This window comes from Nesoenas mayeri (assembly GCF_963082525.1).
Source record: "Nesoenas mayeri genome assembly, chromosome: Z".
Taxonomy (NCBI): domain Eukaryota; kingdom Metazoa; phylum Chordata; class Aves; order Columbiformes; family Columbidae; genus Nesoenas; species Nesoenas mayeri.
In genome coordinates this window covers 8,563,629-8,579,606 of record NC_137542.1, presented here as the reverse complement: position 1 = coordinate 8,579,606, position 15,978 = coordinate 8,563,629, and the positions used below count along the sequence as shown (strand labels likewise).

Genomic DNA, 15,978 nt, shown 5'->3' with positions numbered 1-15,978 from the left:
GGGACATGGCAACCCTCGCTGTACATACAAACTAGGGGATGAGATGCTGGAGAGCAGCTCCATGAAGAGGGATCGGAGGGTTCTGGTCAATGACAAGTTGAACATGAGCCAGAATTGTGTCCTGGCAGCCAAGAGGGACCCATGTCCTGGTGCATCCAGCGCAGCATCACCAGCCGGGCAGGGAGGGGATGGTCCCGCTCTGCTCTGCACTGGTGCGGCCTCACCTGCAGCATTCACTGTGTGCAGGGCTGGGCAGCACAGGATAAAAAGGGTGTAAAGCTGCTGGAGAGTGTCCAGGGGAGGCTACGAAGTTGGTGAAGGGTTTGGAGAGGAAGCCCTATGAGGAGCGGCTACAGTCACTTGGTTTGTTCAGCTTGGAGAAGAGAACACTAAGAGACCTCATGGCAGCTACAGCTTCCTCACAAGGTGAGGAGGAGAGGCAGGAACTGATGTCTCTTCTTTAGTGACCAATGACAAAGCCCGAGGGAACAGCAGGAAGATGTGCCAGGGGAGGTTCAGGTTGGACATTAGGAAAAGATTCTTCACTCAGAGGTGCTGGACACTGGAACAGGCTCCCCAAGGAGGTGTCACGGCCCCAAGCCTGACAGTGTTCAAGAAGAGACTGGACAACACCCTCAGATACATGGTGTGAACTGTGGGGTTGTCCTGTGCAGGGACAGGAGTTGGACTCGATGGTCCTTATGGATCCCTTCCAGCTCAGGACATTCTATGATTCTGTGATTCTAAATAGCTTTTTAACCCCTGAAAAATGGTGGCTTTTAACTACTCCATTGATACATTCGTGTACACGCTTACTGCCCAGGCTGTTGGTGCTCCCCTACTTCTCCCACCCGGCAGCTCAGCCAGTGCAGTTTGCAGCTCGCTGTGGTGCTGCGGTGGCCTTGCTGGCTCACAGCCAAAGGGCTCGTTAATCGCTAAACACTAATGAGTTCCAGCAGTGCTTACCTCCCGTGTACTGTGTGGGAGAGGTTGCTTGGGAGTACAGAGTTGGCCTGCTGGCTGAGGAGCAATTACGTTCAGCAGCAATGACCCTTTAAAACAAAACAAAACAGACCATGAGTGATTTTGTTTGCTCCCAGGTCTTCAAAAGGGAGGTCTGGCAGTTAAAGAGGTGAATAAAGTAGGATATACCATCTGTACCCACAACTATCTTTTCATCTTGTTCAATGAATTGCCAAGCTGGCAATGTCCCCTGAAAGCCCCTCTTTAGGTCAAAACCTTGTTCTTCCAATTTCTTACAGCCATAGATGTCTGATTTTGGAGGGACCTGGTAAGGTTATCAAAACTGAGTGCCAAGAAAGCTTATTTCTCAAGATGGGTCTGCAGCTATTGCATTCATTTATTTTTAATCATACTTGAATCACCAGCAAAGCTCCAAATACTCTGCGGATACAAAGAGTGTCAACAGTTCCTAGTGCCCATTATCTGCTTTGTGATGGTTATTCAGCTTTCACACTGACTGAGCTTTGAATGAAAAAACACAGTATACGCAGAAGTGTAGCCTCGACATGCTAGAAATGCCTATAATTTGGACAGCTATTTCTTTTCAATAAGGTGACTTTAATATTTGCTGTTACTGATAAAAAAGATGAAGTAACTGTCTCCCCAAATCAATAGTTAAAATAAAATATAATCCGTTCTTGATTCTTCAAATTGTGATGCTTCAAATGCTGATTTTTCAGAGTTCATTATTTCTCTGAAGCCTCTAGGCACTAGAATTCTGTTATTGGTTTAAAGAAAACAGATTCTTTCAATATGGGACTCTTAAAATGTGAGAAACAAAAAATAAACAGAGCATGAAGAACAGAAAAGAGAAATATAAAAACAGACAACTAATAAGGCAAGACTCACACATTTACTTATCCTGTTGGGACACAGATATTTGTGATCTCCTTCTTTTCACAAAATGTTCCTAGGAGAGGACTACAGAAAGTAGGAAAGCAGCAGTGACAACTGATGAGTCTTGTTTCCATTCTGAAGTTTTTATCTTCTGTTGAAGCAAGTAACCCTTAGTAGTCCTAGTAGATTAGCAGTGAAGGTAAGGCAGTTAGTCCATTATCTGCTTTTGGCAGCACTTTTCATGGTTAATTCACTGTACATAGAGCTGCTGGCAAACCTTTTTACTTATGTGGATAAGCAGCAGTAGAAAGAAAATAGAAGTCCCAAAAGACACAGGAGATTAAAACACCATTAAGATTTATCCTTCACAAAAGGAGTCAAGAGTCATCAAACATAAAGTTGCAGACACACAGTTAGGCTTAAGAAAAAGCATAGATTACCAGAAGCAAGACGAGCATAGGATGCAAAGGACTACTACATAACTTCCCTACACAGACTTTCCAAGACTTCTCACCAGTCATATGGTGTTGCTAGAGACAGGATAGTAAGCCGGATGGACTTTTGATCTAGTATGTATTCCAATATTGTCATAATTTGTGGGGAAATTTGACAAGGTGCCCAACACAAAATTGCATGGAGGTGCAGTTTACTCTTTCTTTTGTACTAGCCTTTCTCACAGGGCTTAAATTCGGCTAGATACAAACACTGGTGTAAGGGATACTTTCCAGTGAAGTCAGGCATCAGCAGTCTTTATCTGCAGATCAGATGTTGCACTGCAATTGGCATCACTAGGTGGGCCACAGATATCACAACAAACACCTAATTTGACTTGGAAGGTGGCATTATGCTTCAGTGTTGAGACTCAGTGGTTTTTTCAGTATCGTCACTGAACCTGCCAAGAAATAAAACCTAAGAAAATAGTACTTACTGTGGCAGTGAGCTTCTTGGGACATAGAGTGTATGGAGCCCACTCCAAGCTCATCTTCAGGCAGGTTATTCTCAATGTCTTGAGACCACCTACATTTGGGAGGGCAGCATTCTGCTGCAAATCTCCATGATGTATTGTCGCAACACAACTCTCTGTTATTTATGTCTTCTGGCACTTGAATGCTGCTTCCACACTTCCAGGCAAGAACACTTTCCTCTGCGCCCACAGTCCTTCTGGCACAGCATGCACTATGGCCAGCTCTGGATGGAGGCACACCCTGCATTGCTTGTCCCATGGTCATCTGGCCAGAACACCGTAAAAACAGGCCAAGACTTCTTCCATGCCTGCAGTCTTGTGTTACCTACAGTTTTAATTCCTGGATTCCTGGGTTGCAACACAGGGACCAGAATAGCAGAGCACAATATGGAAAGCATCTGCCCACTTTCCAGATAAAAATTACCTGAAATAATGTATATTCATAGCTCTGGGACATCAAAATACCATCCAAAAGACCTTTTTTCTGTTCCTTTTCAGACTGAACTAGGTGGCTGTGCGTTTACATCCTATCTGTGTTACTTTTAAAAAAGCTAAGAATATTCTTGTATCCATGGGGTCATTGAAAAGAAGAATGGGAAAGGTCTTTTGCATGGCTTTGTGTTGCCCTACACTCTGTTTTACACAGGCAATAATGCGGAGAGCCAGATGGACCAGCAGAATGCCTCTTTGCTTGGTCTTTGCAAAGCAGAGTGTGGCCATGGGAGATCATCTTTGCAAGCTGCTATGAAGGCCAAGATCTTCCTGGGAAGCAAACAGAGCATGACTACTTCAGTCTTGGCTTTATTTGGTTTCTTGTGCTCTGAAAGTTTGACCTTTGAGAGGCTGGTACATTACTGAAGGCTTTCCAATTAGTATGGTCTTGGCAACACTTGACCATCTCAAGGAACTTCTTGGCATAGTAGAGAACATCACCTGACACCCCCGCTGCAATTTGAGAGTGTTCCCATGAGTATCTAAATGCTATAAAGACAAACAAAGTACTTTAGAAACAGACATCTGTGAGACTTGCAAACATCCAAACTACTCAGGGATTTAATACAGAAGGTGGAGCCAGCTGTGAAAAGGAAAGGACACAGAACTGCTGAAGTTGTCTGTGTAGCCTGGTAATCAAGCTTACAGCCTGGGTTTTGCTGAGGGATGTTCTTCCTCCTTCTGACTGCCAGGGGAGGCTTTTTGCTGTCCACAACACTTAGAATTTCTCTATGGAGAAGGACAGGAAGGGCAGCAGCAGCCTGTGGTATACTGTCCAGGCCTCTAGAAATGATATGATGGTGCTACACTTGTGTAGAAGACAAAAATGTCATTCTTATGGAGTCAATAAAAAAACATTCTACTAAAACAAATCTAGACTTTGAGTCCTTTGCTGGCTACCTGAAGCCCCAGAAACTGGATCCTAACAAGCCTAGAGACTTCTCGTGACACTTTTTGAAACCTTGACTGGCTTAAAGACAAATAATCCAACTATACACTTGGATTTAGGGGTTCAGGGTATCTCAGGGCAAATGTTTTTCACATTTAGAGAAAATCCTGAGAGCACCCAAACAGGCTAGTCAGTCACCTGGTAAGTGTTTTCTGTCTTTTACTCTGATGTGGAAAGCTGACTGCAGGAGAACATTAGAGGCAGGTCTGTGAATGCTGAGAATTTCTGACAAGCTGTTCACAAACATACGGGATCTGAAGGAAGCAAAGGACTCTGCTAATCTGTAACTTCGTCTCCCCAGCTCCACCACCCATCCCAAGGGTTTCGGTTTGGAACCGTGCGAGAAAGCAGTGCAGAAGACTATGTGAGGCAAAGCTTCCCAGAGATGCACGAGTACATGCGACGGTACAATGTCCCTGCAACCCCAGATGGAGTGGCGTATCTCAAGTGAGCCTCTGCATGCAACAGCAGATCTGGTCCCTTGGCCAGAATGCACAGCAGTGAGATGGCGATGGGTTTCCCGCTCTTGGTGTCACTTATCCCACAAAACAGCCATTGAAGGGAGAGTGGCAGATAGAGAAGAAAGCATATCATTAGCTGGAGGGAGTGATACTTGGAGAGCAAGTTAGCATAGCACCACGTGGAGTGTTTCAAGGGGAAGCAGTGCTTTGCACTAATTGCTAGGGTGCCATCAGGCATGGAGAATGTATACATCCTGGCAGGTTTGTGTGCTTGGGAGCCCTTCATCAGACAGTGAGAAAGATTCAGAAAAACACACCACAATATAAGCATTAGCTGAAAACGAGGTTCCTCAATATCTTCAGCATGCTGGGAGGAGGGAAGGTTCTCAAAAAGAAACCTTAAAGCTTTTATCATTAAAATGAATGAAAGAATCATTAGACTAGTAAAAAGTAATAAGCACCAAATCATCTTGGTTTAGTGAATCATGGCATTGCTGTGGTTCAGAGATATTTGTGCCCAATAATCTGAGGTCACACAATTGGTTCACTCTTCCAGGAAACAGGAGAGGTGATAATAAGCCTGAAGTAATTCATTCAGTTTACACATAGAAGTTGCCTAACAGATGGCCTGAGAATTTTTCATTGGAAGCTGTTTCCTATTTAAGTATTTTTCCCAGACCCATCCTAACTATAATTAGGATACACTGCAGTTCCTTTTGGTTAAACAGGATTCCATCCATCAAAATCAATGAAGTAATGTAACTTCACATCAGGAGAACACCCAGACCTTTAAGGTGATGAGTGGAGGGTGCGGTCCCTGGATTGCATGAGAGCAAGCACTGCAGCTGTTGTTTTATATCATATTTTTATGCAAGTGTAATATTCATAAATGATTATACTAGTAAAATTCAGTTCTCTGTGTTCATGAAGACTGAACATAGAGAAAAGCTGATGTGGGTGAAGGAAATCAATTTACCTCATATTCAAGGAGAAAGGAGGAGAAGGACCTTTGTATGAGTTATTCTCCTGCATTTTTGCTCTAATGAGGAACAAAGACAGCACTAGTATTATTTTAGCAATTTTTTATTTTTCCAATAAAGCTTTGTATTACCTTTCAATTGAGTCGAAGTCTAACATATTGTAGTACTTCCCATCTTTTAGATCAGTACTACCTCATGGGAGCAAAATAAGTTCTACCCATGTTGTCCTGCTCTAGATGCACAAAGTCTGTATTTCGTGCACAATTCCTTTCTTTAAAATATAAATCAGTTTTAAAATAGCAGTCCCTGGGCTCTGTTTTCATTTAGTGATCTTCCAAAGAACTGCACAGATAAATGTTCAGAGACCATCACTCAGTCTTAAACTGTGAAGTGATTCTGACTTTGATGTTGAATACAGGCATGATCCAGAGAAACTCGATGCCTTCATCATGGATAAAGCACTCTTAGATTATGAAGTATCAATAGATGCTGACTGCAAGCTTCTAACTGTGGGAAAACCTTTTGCCATTGAAGGTAACAATAAGTTTTATAACATACTGCTCTATTTCTCATGTGTTGCATTTGCTTTATTGTGATTTATTATTCTCAATGAAAGTATGCAGGTGAAATTGTGGACCCATCAAAGATTATAGTAAAATTCTCAGTGATTAAGCAGAACCAGCTTTTTGTCCTTTTTCGTGGTTTCTGAACTTTCAAATCACATGTAACATCTGTTTCAATGGAATACAGTAATTATTCAAAGTGCTGAGATGGTCCGTCTGCAAACAAGTGGAAGGCACCATCCACTTCACTGCACACAATTAAATAAAAGTAGCTCCTGAAACGAGGCTTGCTTTTTGTAGCATCACTTTCCTTACACATGTCCAAAACTCAGCAGAATATGTTAAAAATGCTGTTCTACAGTTTTGTTCTCATCTGAAGCAGATAAATGCTCTTCCCATTTTAAAGGTCAGCTTACGATTCCTGCTGAATCTGTAGTTAATTGGAGCTAAAGAAGTGAGTCAGCCCCGGTGCTTTAGCAAGGACAGATTGGAAGGCAGTCGGGACATGAGGCTTGTCTGAAGCTGCCTCCGCCACAGGCAAGCAGCACATTAGCAGCTATTAGACTTCAAGAATCACATTTGTGATAGATGGCCACTGAAAATGAACGAAGCTTCCTCTTTCCAACCTTCCAAGGGCAATCACTCTGGCCGCTCCCATTGCACATTAAAACAACCTCCTTCAGAAATGTTCAGACCTGATTGAGGAAGGCTATATGCTAAATGAAGGCCAGGGGGAGCTGAGCATTTTAATCATTTCAGCTACCAAGTCACCAGCACTAGGCATTTTGTAGAATGCTCCTTTTTGCTATATCTCATCACTGTCTCCCATTTGAATTCACACCGGAGACCTCAAAGCAATCCATTTTCCTGTTTTCTTTTTGTTACTGGGGGAGATGGATGCACAAGAGAGCTGTTCAGGTTGTTTTTGTGTGTTCAGCTGCATGTTTTACCATATGCATGTAACCTGATTAATCTTCCATTTCAGAAAGGTCAGCTCTACTGAAGTAAACCATCAGCTTCCACAACTTTGAATCTACTAAAGCTACTTACAATACAGAAAAACAAACAAACAAACAAACAAAACTCAAAACCCCAGGCTAGACATTTTCACATAACTTGACTTTATAGTATCCAAGAGTGAAACAAATATGGCAAAAAGGTGGTATTCATGAGCCCTAGCTATGCTTCTCTGAAACCATTCCTTCAATGTCAGAAAATATATTCAGGTGAAAATACAGGCGTAATGTGGAAAAATCAGCAGGAAAAGAGACTATTGCATTGCAGGTACTCATATTGCCACATCACTCTGCATCACTGAAAAGCAAGCCATTGTGATGTCAAGTTCACCACTCATGTACATTTATGTTGTTTTTTTATTTCCTGTGCTGTGGGTTGGTTTTTATTTTATGGAGACAGTCTGAAATTCTGAATTCTGAACTGAAAACCAAAAATTAACAGTGGACTAGAAAGGAATCTCCGCAGGCAATTGGCAGGACATCTCTGCATGCAATGGCCTGTCTTCCAGACACCAACTGTATTTATTTTTCTAAAGTCAAAATCCAGGTTCTGCAAATTGAAAGACTGTATTTAGGGTTACTGAATCCATTTTCACTCACACTAAGTCCTTCACTAGCACTTCAACATGGTAAAAGACAACACAGTGGCTAAAAACTGCTTTTCTTACTATTTGAAGGTCCCTGTCACTGCTATAGCAGAACTGCATGAATGGAAAGCACAGCCCCTAGGCTTTAAATGGTGTGTGACAATACAGGGTGCTCCCTTATACATTTACATGCACATAGCTTATCATCAGTGCAAGGTCCTGCACCTGATTTGAGGTGATCCTTGGTATCAATCCAGGCTGGGGATGAAGGGATTGAGAGCAGCCATGCCCAGAAAGACTTGGGGATGCTGGTGGATGAGAGACTGGACATGATCCGGCAATGTGCACTCACAACCCAGAAGGCCAATCTTATACTGGGCTGCATCAAAATGAGCACGGACAGCAGGTGGAGGGAGGTGATTCTGCCCCTCTGCTCCGCTCTGGTGAGACCCCACCTGGAGTCCTGTGTCCAGCTCTGGAGCCCTCAGTACAGGACACACATGGACCTGTTGGAGAGGGGACAGAGGAACCACCAAGATGATCAGAGGCTGGAACAGCTCTGCTGGGAGGACAGGCTGGATGGGGCTCTGAGCAACCTGATCTGGGTGAAGATGTCCCTGCTCATGGCAGGTGGGATGGCCTAGATGAGCTTTGATGGTGCCTTCCAACCCAAACTATTCTTCAATTCTCCAATCAGAAAGTACATAGGATAAACAGAAAATAACACATCTGACACTACAGTTGCATCCACTGCTTTAACAATGTGAAGTGATCACAGAATGGTTTACTTGTCATTAAGACCCATTTGCATTATTAAAACAAGGTAAAAAGGAAGAACCCCTGGCAAGGGCAGGCAAAAGGCTGTGTTTCTAGAGATAAGACAGATTTATTCATCCATCTCTACCTCCATCTTAAGTTTTTGAACCTCCATTTTTACACATTACTTTTGTGGCCTTAATAATTTTGAATTTGCATATCCTGTTTTTATTAGGCTATTTTTGGTTTTGCACAGCAAAAAGTCTTATCTCAGCATTCTCAGTCCACATTATGCCAGCATCCAGGTTTTAACTGCCTTGTAGAAACAGAATGCCAGATTGATCTGCCACACTGGTGGCTGATAGCTGAAATGAACATACTTTACTAAAATACCAACAAGCAAGAGAGAGATGATTGTATTCTTTTTCCTTGCAGGATATGGTATTGGTCTTCCCCCCAACTCTCCACTTACCTCAAATATCTCTGACCTGATAAGCCAGTATAAGTCCCATGGTTTCATGGATGTTCTGCATGACAAATGGTACAAGGTTGTTCCGTGTGGAAAAAGAAGCTTTGCCGTCACAGAGGTAAGCGATGAACTTGGGTCACATAGATAAGGATTTACTCAAGTTGCCAGTTATTTTCCCACATTCACAATGTGTGGTAGACGTATACATATGACAGAGATGGGCTGCAGCTGAACAGACACGAGGCTTCAGAAGCAAGAGATGCTCAGCCCAACCGCGTTCAGACCTGAGCACAAGAAAAACATCAGTAAGACCATGCTGCTAAGTTAGGCCTGCAGTGGATGCACCAGCGAGCACTTCTGGGCACAAATGGGGCATGAACCATAGCATTAAAAAAAGTGATCTGGCACACTGCACAACAAATCCACCTCATTTCACTCAATTATGTGTATCACCACCCAGAAGATCTCTCAGTGATTCTGGACCATCTCAAATGGGAATGATAGTGAAAATAGCTAACACAGAGAACAAGAGCAAAAGAAGCAGAAGGACTGAGAATTTAATACATCCCAAATTTCTAATATAACCCTGACCATTTCCTAGCATGGGTGACAGCTACTTGTACCAAAGATAGGACTTCAGCCTCAAAATGGTCCACTAACATATCATACTGAGAACAGGAGAGAAGCAGGTCTCACATCTAAGTAGAACTACAGAAAATAGAAGTAAATTTCCATGGGTTTATGTCCTGGTACCCAATCAGAAAAGTTAAACCAGCTCATGGCAGCTGAAGATGTAGACTATTATTTATGAGAAAAAGACTCCTCTTATCGAAATAGCAGTTCTTCGTCAAGTTCCCTAGACTGTCAAGTAAAAAAGAAAATATAAAATACTAAGGAATCAAAAGATCCAGCGTGCCTTAACCATACACTTTTAGCTCAAGGTGTTCCAAAATACATGTTTCGTGTTCTCACTGGTACAAAACAGGTAGCTGAAGGTACCCTATCTCCTACTCAGAGCATTCAGCCAAATACCAAACCAATGTGTTCTCTGAGGATGCAATAGCATGACCATTCTCCCCCACAAGACAAGCCCAGTCCTAGAGCTCTGGCTCCCACCCTTCAGTGGTCACCCGAGCCTCTTGTCTGCAAACTCTCACTGCTGACTAAATCACTAGAAAAAGTGCATTTTTTAGAGATCAGACAAGTAAAAACTTTATTTGAGTTCTTCAATACATACTTTGTTGTGGTATTTCTGCATCTCTTATTACATTTTTAACTTTTTCATAAACATTGTGTCAGTATGACATAAATTCTATTTTAACATCAGCAATTCATAGAAGAAAATTTAATTTATTTTTATTCAACTTGTTCAATTAATTTTTTTCTTTTTTGTGTGTGATTAGTTTAACACAAGAAAGCACATTTAAACAGAAGTGTGCATTCACTGCTATTTCTGATCTAGCTTACCTGAGGATCATATTATCATCTAAAAAGATGGGTATCTGGGGAATTTTCATTTTAACGTAGCTGACATATCTGTTCCTAACAAACATTTCATTCAAGACCTCTTGTTGCTCTACACTTTAACACAATCTTTTGAATTAAATCTCAATAAAATTACCAGATGATAATGCTATTAATTACCACAACTATCTTAAAACTGAAAACTCTTGTAGAAGAGACAAATGCACCTTCTTAGTGATTCCTCAGTGATTAGACATAAGGAGCTTCCTCTGCTCATGAGAATCTTACTCCAGTAGCTGTATCCAGGGTTGTATTCTCTCTATTCCTAGAGAAATAGCTAAGACACAGAATCAATTCTGAACATCTTCCAGTTAAAAAATATGGTTTTATTTAGTACTGGTTTTCTCCCAGAATATATATTCACTCCTTTAAGCCAGCGGTCTCTAGAGTGGGGTGCATACAGCCCTTGTGATGTGTTAGATAATCCACTGGGTTTCAGGAAGGAAATATTAGAACTTCAGTAATACTTACATACATATATAAAAATTATAAATAAATATATATGTATATGAGGTGCCTGCTCAAAAAGTTACTGATAGAGGTGCATGATGAAAAACAGTTTGGAGACTTCTGAGTCTTAGGATCTCAAGACTGTCTCATGGACTTGGCTTTTTCTCAGTGTTGAATAGGTTTTAAGCACGGGGTTTTACGGATGGGGTCACACCTGGAAGATATGGTATGCTTTAAAATAATTCAGTTTTTTGAGTGTAAACTCCATGTGATGGCCACAAAGGAAGGCAGTTCTAGCTGCTCTGGGCCTGGGTGTCTCACTGCAGTCCTTACTGATCTTCAGCTGTGCTAACCCAACATGCATAGCTGAGTTCTTCTCCAGGGAACAAGGTCCAACAAGCTGATTCATGTGACCGAAGGACTCTAAAAGGTCACTCAAAGACTTTGTCTTTGAACAAATCCTCATGTATTTAAAGGCCTTATGCAATCAGAAAGAGTGAGCAGAAACAAAAGACCCATTGTACACCTGTGCCATTGTGGGCTAGGCTCTGCTAAGTCCAGACCTTTCTCTTCCTGAATTATTCTACTTCTACCACATTTCCCATGAGCATCCCCTCTTCTTCATTTACTTCTCTTGGCCAAGAATTTGCAGATTTTAGGACCTGCAATTTCACAGCTGGGACAAATTTATGAAACTAAACAGGGCCAAGCAGCAGGTAATGTCTAAAGCATAGCTTCCCTATCATTATGTCAATAAGCATAGGAATTACTCCTGTTCTTATGTTTATATCAGTTTGTATCCTTTACTCCTGTAAAGCCCAGAAATCTCTGTTATTTAACTCCATGCAGTCAGTCGCAGTAACATCCAACAGATTCACTGAAGTGTGGACAATGTTCAACACAGAAGCAGATAATTCATTTTTAAAAAGTCTCAGCTTCTAAGTGGGTAGTCATTCACATGGATTATACACCACTCTAAGACACAGCAATTGCTTTCTGAAAGCTTCAGTAAGGCTTTATGTGTTTCTACATCTTTTTGATAAATTTGGTCTGTAGCATGCTACACCTGTTGACCAAGAGTGATGATGCAAAAATGGGAATATATGTAGGTAAAATACTGATCAGTATAGCCTTTAAATGGGTCATTACCTCTTTAGGCTGTACCTGATTCTTACACACCTGCTAAGACATCTTACTCTGGCCAGCACCCACTGGATCATTCATGGAGTATGCAGCTAACTCAGACTTGGAATGAATTGCTGCAATGAATTGCATCGTGCCCTCTCCAGCATAAGCAATTGTTGGTAGCAGTGGCTGTTCACATTGATTACTAGTCACTAGCAATATCGCTCGAGTACCCTGGATTAAAAATTGTCATAGTCTAGTCTCAAAGGAATTTCTTTGCTATAAATTTGACAAGTCCGTACTTAGGGCAGAGCCTAGTGCAAGAGGGAAGTGGGGTTCACAGAATTATATTTGCATATATTACATCTTGACATGATCGCTGACGCTCATTTTCAATTTGCAGACAGCACTTGGCCCTTCCTCGACCTTCCTGTTAGTCCCATTAACGCCACTTCAGCAGGAGCCAGGCTCCCAGGCCATTCCCCTGCAGCCCTCCGGCTCCACCCTAGCACAGGAGAGACTGCAAAGTCTCTCTTTCTCTGGCATTTTTGAGAATCAAAATACAGTGAATTGGCAGCTTTGCAACTTTGTGCTCGTGGTAGCGAAACAGCCGCTGTGACAGCAGGTAGGGTGGATTGCCTGAGCCGGCAGCTTTCCTGGCAGCTTGCAGTGGTTTTGACTGTTCAGACCAGGCAGTAACGATCAGGGCAGGGTGCAGAGGAGACAAGCTGGCACACCACGATTTCTCAAGGCAGTATGTAAGAGAAGGGCCCCTCCTGATGCAGGGAGTAGTTAGGTTTTGGGAAAAGCTAACTGTGTGTACTGACTGTTCCGCAGCTTTTAAGCTACACTTTAAAAAATGTTATTGTTGAAAAGGTTTCTTCTTTTTCCTTTGGAAGTCTTGATTATTCTCCATTCAAAATTGTCACTGGACAACAGAAGCTCTAGAATTTAGAGACTGATTTATGCATAACTGGCTGTTCAGTCACATAACACCAACTTATTGATGCTTTTCATAAACAGTATCTCATCTGACACTTACAATGGCAATGCCTGCAGGCACACGAACAACTGACCCTGTTACTGCAGACCCATCACTTTGCACAGGTGATGGCCCTGGGGAAGGCACAGTCTCCTGTCAGTGCCTGAGCAAGAGGCCCGTGCTGCCAATGGTGGGGATCGGTCGCTGAGCATGGGCTTTCATCTGATCCAGACCAGGCACACAGCAAACACAAAGTCCTTTCATCCTCTATGCTTCACACATCAGCAGTAGGATATACTGATGGCCATTCTCTGGAGTCTTTGAAGGAACTTGCTCAAACTTGACCTGCCGTGGCTTGTGCTTGAATTGGTGATTTTGGGCCCCAGGATCACCCGAGGTATGCAATCAGACAGTGCCCCATTCACCTTGCCTTGACTTTATCCAGTTGTCATCCAGCAAATAGTGCCTTTCGGCTCAGAGTTTTGCTCAGTTGCCTTAAAGGTCAAAACTGAGTGCCCTTTTTTGTTACACCAATCACCTGACAACTCAACAGTCAGGTTTCGAGCCATTACCTTGAAGCTGTGGTTTATACATTTGTCTCTGGTGCACTGCAGGTGTCAAGGGAAGGCCACACAGACCCTTTCACAAAGGGAACATACTGTCTTGTGCTCATAAATAAAAGCTGCCCATCAGTCACCTTTCACAGTACCTTGTTACAAGCACATGGAAAACAAACACAAAGGACAGGAACAAAGATTTTGCTGCCAAGAGAATTTGCTCAGTCTGCACCTATGTTGTCTGCGGAGGAGAACTGACCCTTAGTCTCTAGAGGAGCAGGAACATTATGAAGAAGAGTATCGCAAAAGGACATATTGCATTGTAAAGGAGTCATCTTGTATGGGAAGAGGTGGTGGCATCTGGACTTTCCCTGGGGAAAACAATACTTTCCACCATGGTCCTGGAATATATGACTATTAAGTCAGACAACAGCATCAGGAGAAGCATGTTTTGAGTCTCCTGGAAATGAGTAACAGATTTAGATTCACCTGTTGAAACTGCAGAAAAAAAAAATCAGTTTACTACCTGAGGAGATGAAGCTGTTATTCCCAATTCACCAGCCTGTCATATCACAGAAGCACACATCTTCTCAGTACCTAATTCAGATGATATGTGTACTGTTGTTCTCCCTACTACACCCAGGGTTTGGATAATGGATGAGTTGAAAGAAAAAGATTTATTACAAAAGGGAGTATTTTTCCAGATCTGTGCAAAACTCTTTACAACAAGAGGGGAAAGGAACTTGTCTTGTTAATGCAAGACAGTGATTTACAGTACCATAAAATTTGGCACTTGAAACCCTACAGCCACGGTCACCAGTCTCTGCTAAGGATAATCTCCCTAAAGAGATTAAATATGTAGTACTTCAATGCTGCCACTTCTTTGAGAGCACAGAAAGCCACAATAACGAATAATAAATAAATAAATAACAGTCTCTGCAGCTACAAGAAGTGACACAATCTGGATACAGGGACATGTTTTAATACTGTTTAGTTACCTAAATACAAGCATCAGTAGGATTTTGAAAACCTACTGAGATGCCCAAATGAGTTTAGAAATCTGCCCCTCATATCTATTTATCTCTAGTAATGCTGGAAATAATTCCTTCTTCAGAGAGGTGCTGCAAAATTTAACTTCCTGATCTCAGCAAAGCTTTTTAAAATCCTCTCAGGGAAAATGCTATCAAAAGGGATAGCTTATTATTATAGCTAATGTACACATGATATCCCTATTTAGTGTTCGGGTGCAGCAGCATGAAGGACCAATATCTGTGCTGGGCTGCCAACCTGCAAAGTATCCACAAAAAACTTTAGATGCTTCTCATTAGTCTAAGCTGGAGCACAGGCATATTTGATGGCTTATTCACTGCTTTCAAGGCAACCAGGGAAAGCAGAGCATTTACAATCTCTTGTAGTAGGGAGTAAATCAGGAGTTTTGCCCATGAAATCCAGTAAAGAAATCACTGCTGTTTTTTGTCTCTGCTCCATGCCTCAAAGAGAACTCAAATGTCAAACTCTCTTCTCTGCATCCCCTTCCTCCTCTTCAGGGGCCAAGGAAAAAGCACATAACCACAGAGGACATGGCAGGAAATGTTTAGTTAGCAAATGCAGATGGGGGTTGCTAAATCAGAATAGTCTCTAAAACAATTCATAAAAAAAAAAGCAGATACCTCCACGTCTGTTCTTATATTTGTTGGTTTTCAGAAACTGCCTGTTTCCCAGTTTACAACTGGCAAATATAATAGCTCAAGAGGCTGTTGCCAGTGTAGTTCTTAGTACTCACTGGCTGCAATCATCACTGGATTGACTATGGGTACCAATTGCTTCAGAACCACCACATGGGCATAATTGAGTTCTTTCTCCTAAAATGCAGGGAGCTACCTCCTGAATTTAGGATGAAAAAGTTGGAGCAAGGATGGTATTTTTATCCTGGGTTAATGGAGAATACATCACATTATGAGTTTTTATCGCTTAAAAAAGAAAAAAAAAGATACTGCAATAGAGAAAGTCATCAAGTGGTTTTCTATTTCCAGCAAAGACCAAACACACAGACCTGGCCCCTAGCACTTCACCAGAGATTAAAGCAGTGATTAAAAAAATCCCATTTATTGCTGCACTTTCCAAATATATTCTATATATGTACCTGAAACCACACAGACAAACTACAAAATAAGTAGCAGAGCTTGCTGCTCCGATAGCAATACACATGACGCTATAAAAATGACAGGTACCTCTGTTAGATG

General features: G+C 42.0%; 1 protein-coding gene across 1 annotated transcript in view; it reads left to right on the top strand.

Annotated features, from left to right (window-relative positions):
* The window catches only part of GRIN3A (glutamate ionotropic receptor NMDA type subunit 3A), a gene marked incomplete at both ends in the record, with an annotated part of 73,662 nt that overhangs the window by 49,946 nt on the left and 7,738 nt on the right, over positions 1-15,978 (top strand). The window contains 3 exons of the mRNA XM_080362201.1: positions 4,567-4,712; positions 6,125-6,240; positions 9,064-9,215. Coding sequence (XP_080218327.1) covers positions 4,567-4,712; positions 6,125-6,240; positions 9,064-9,215 — 414 coding nt within the window. The remainder of the gene's footprint in view (positions 1-4,566; positions 4,713-6,124; positions 6,241-9,063; positions 9,216-15,978) is intronic.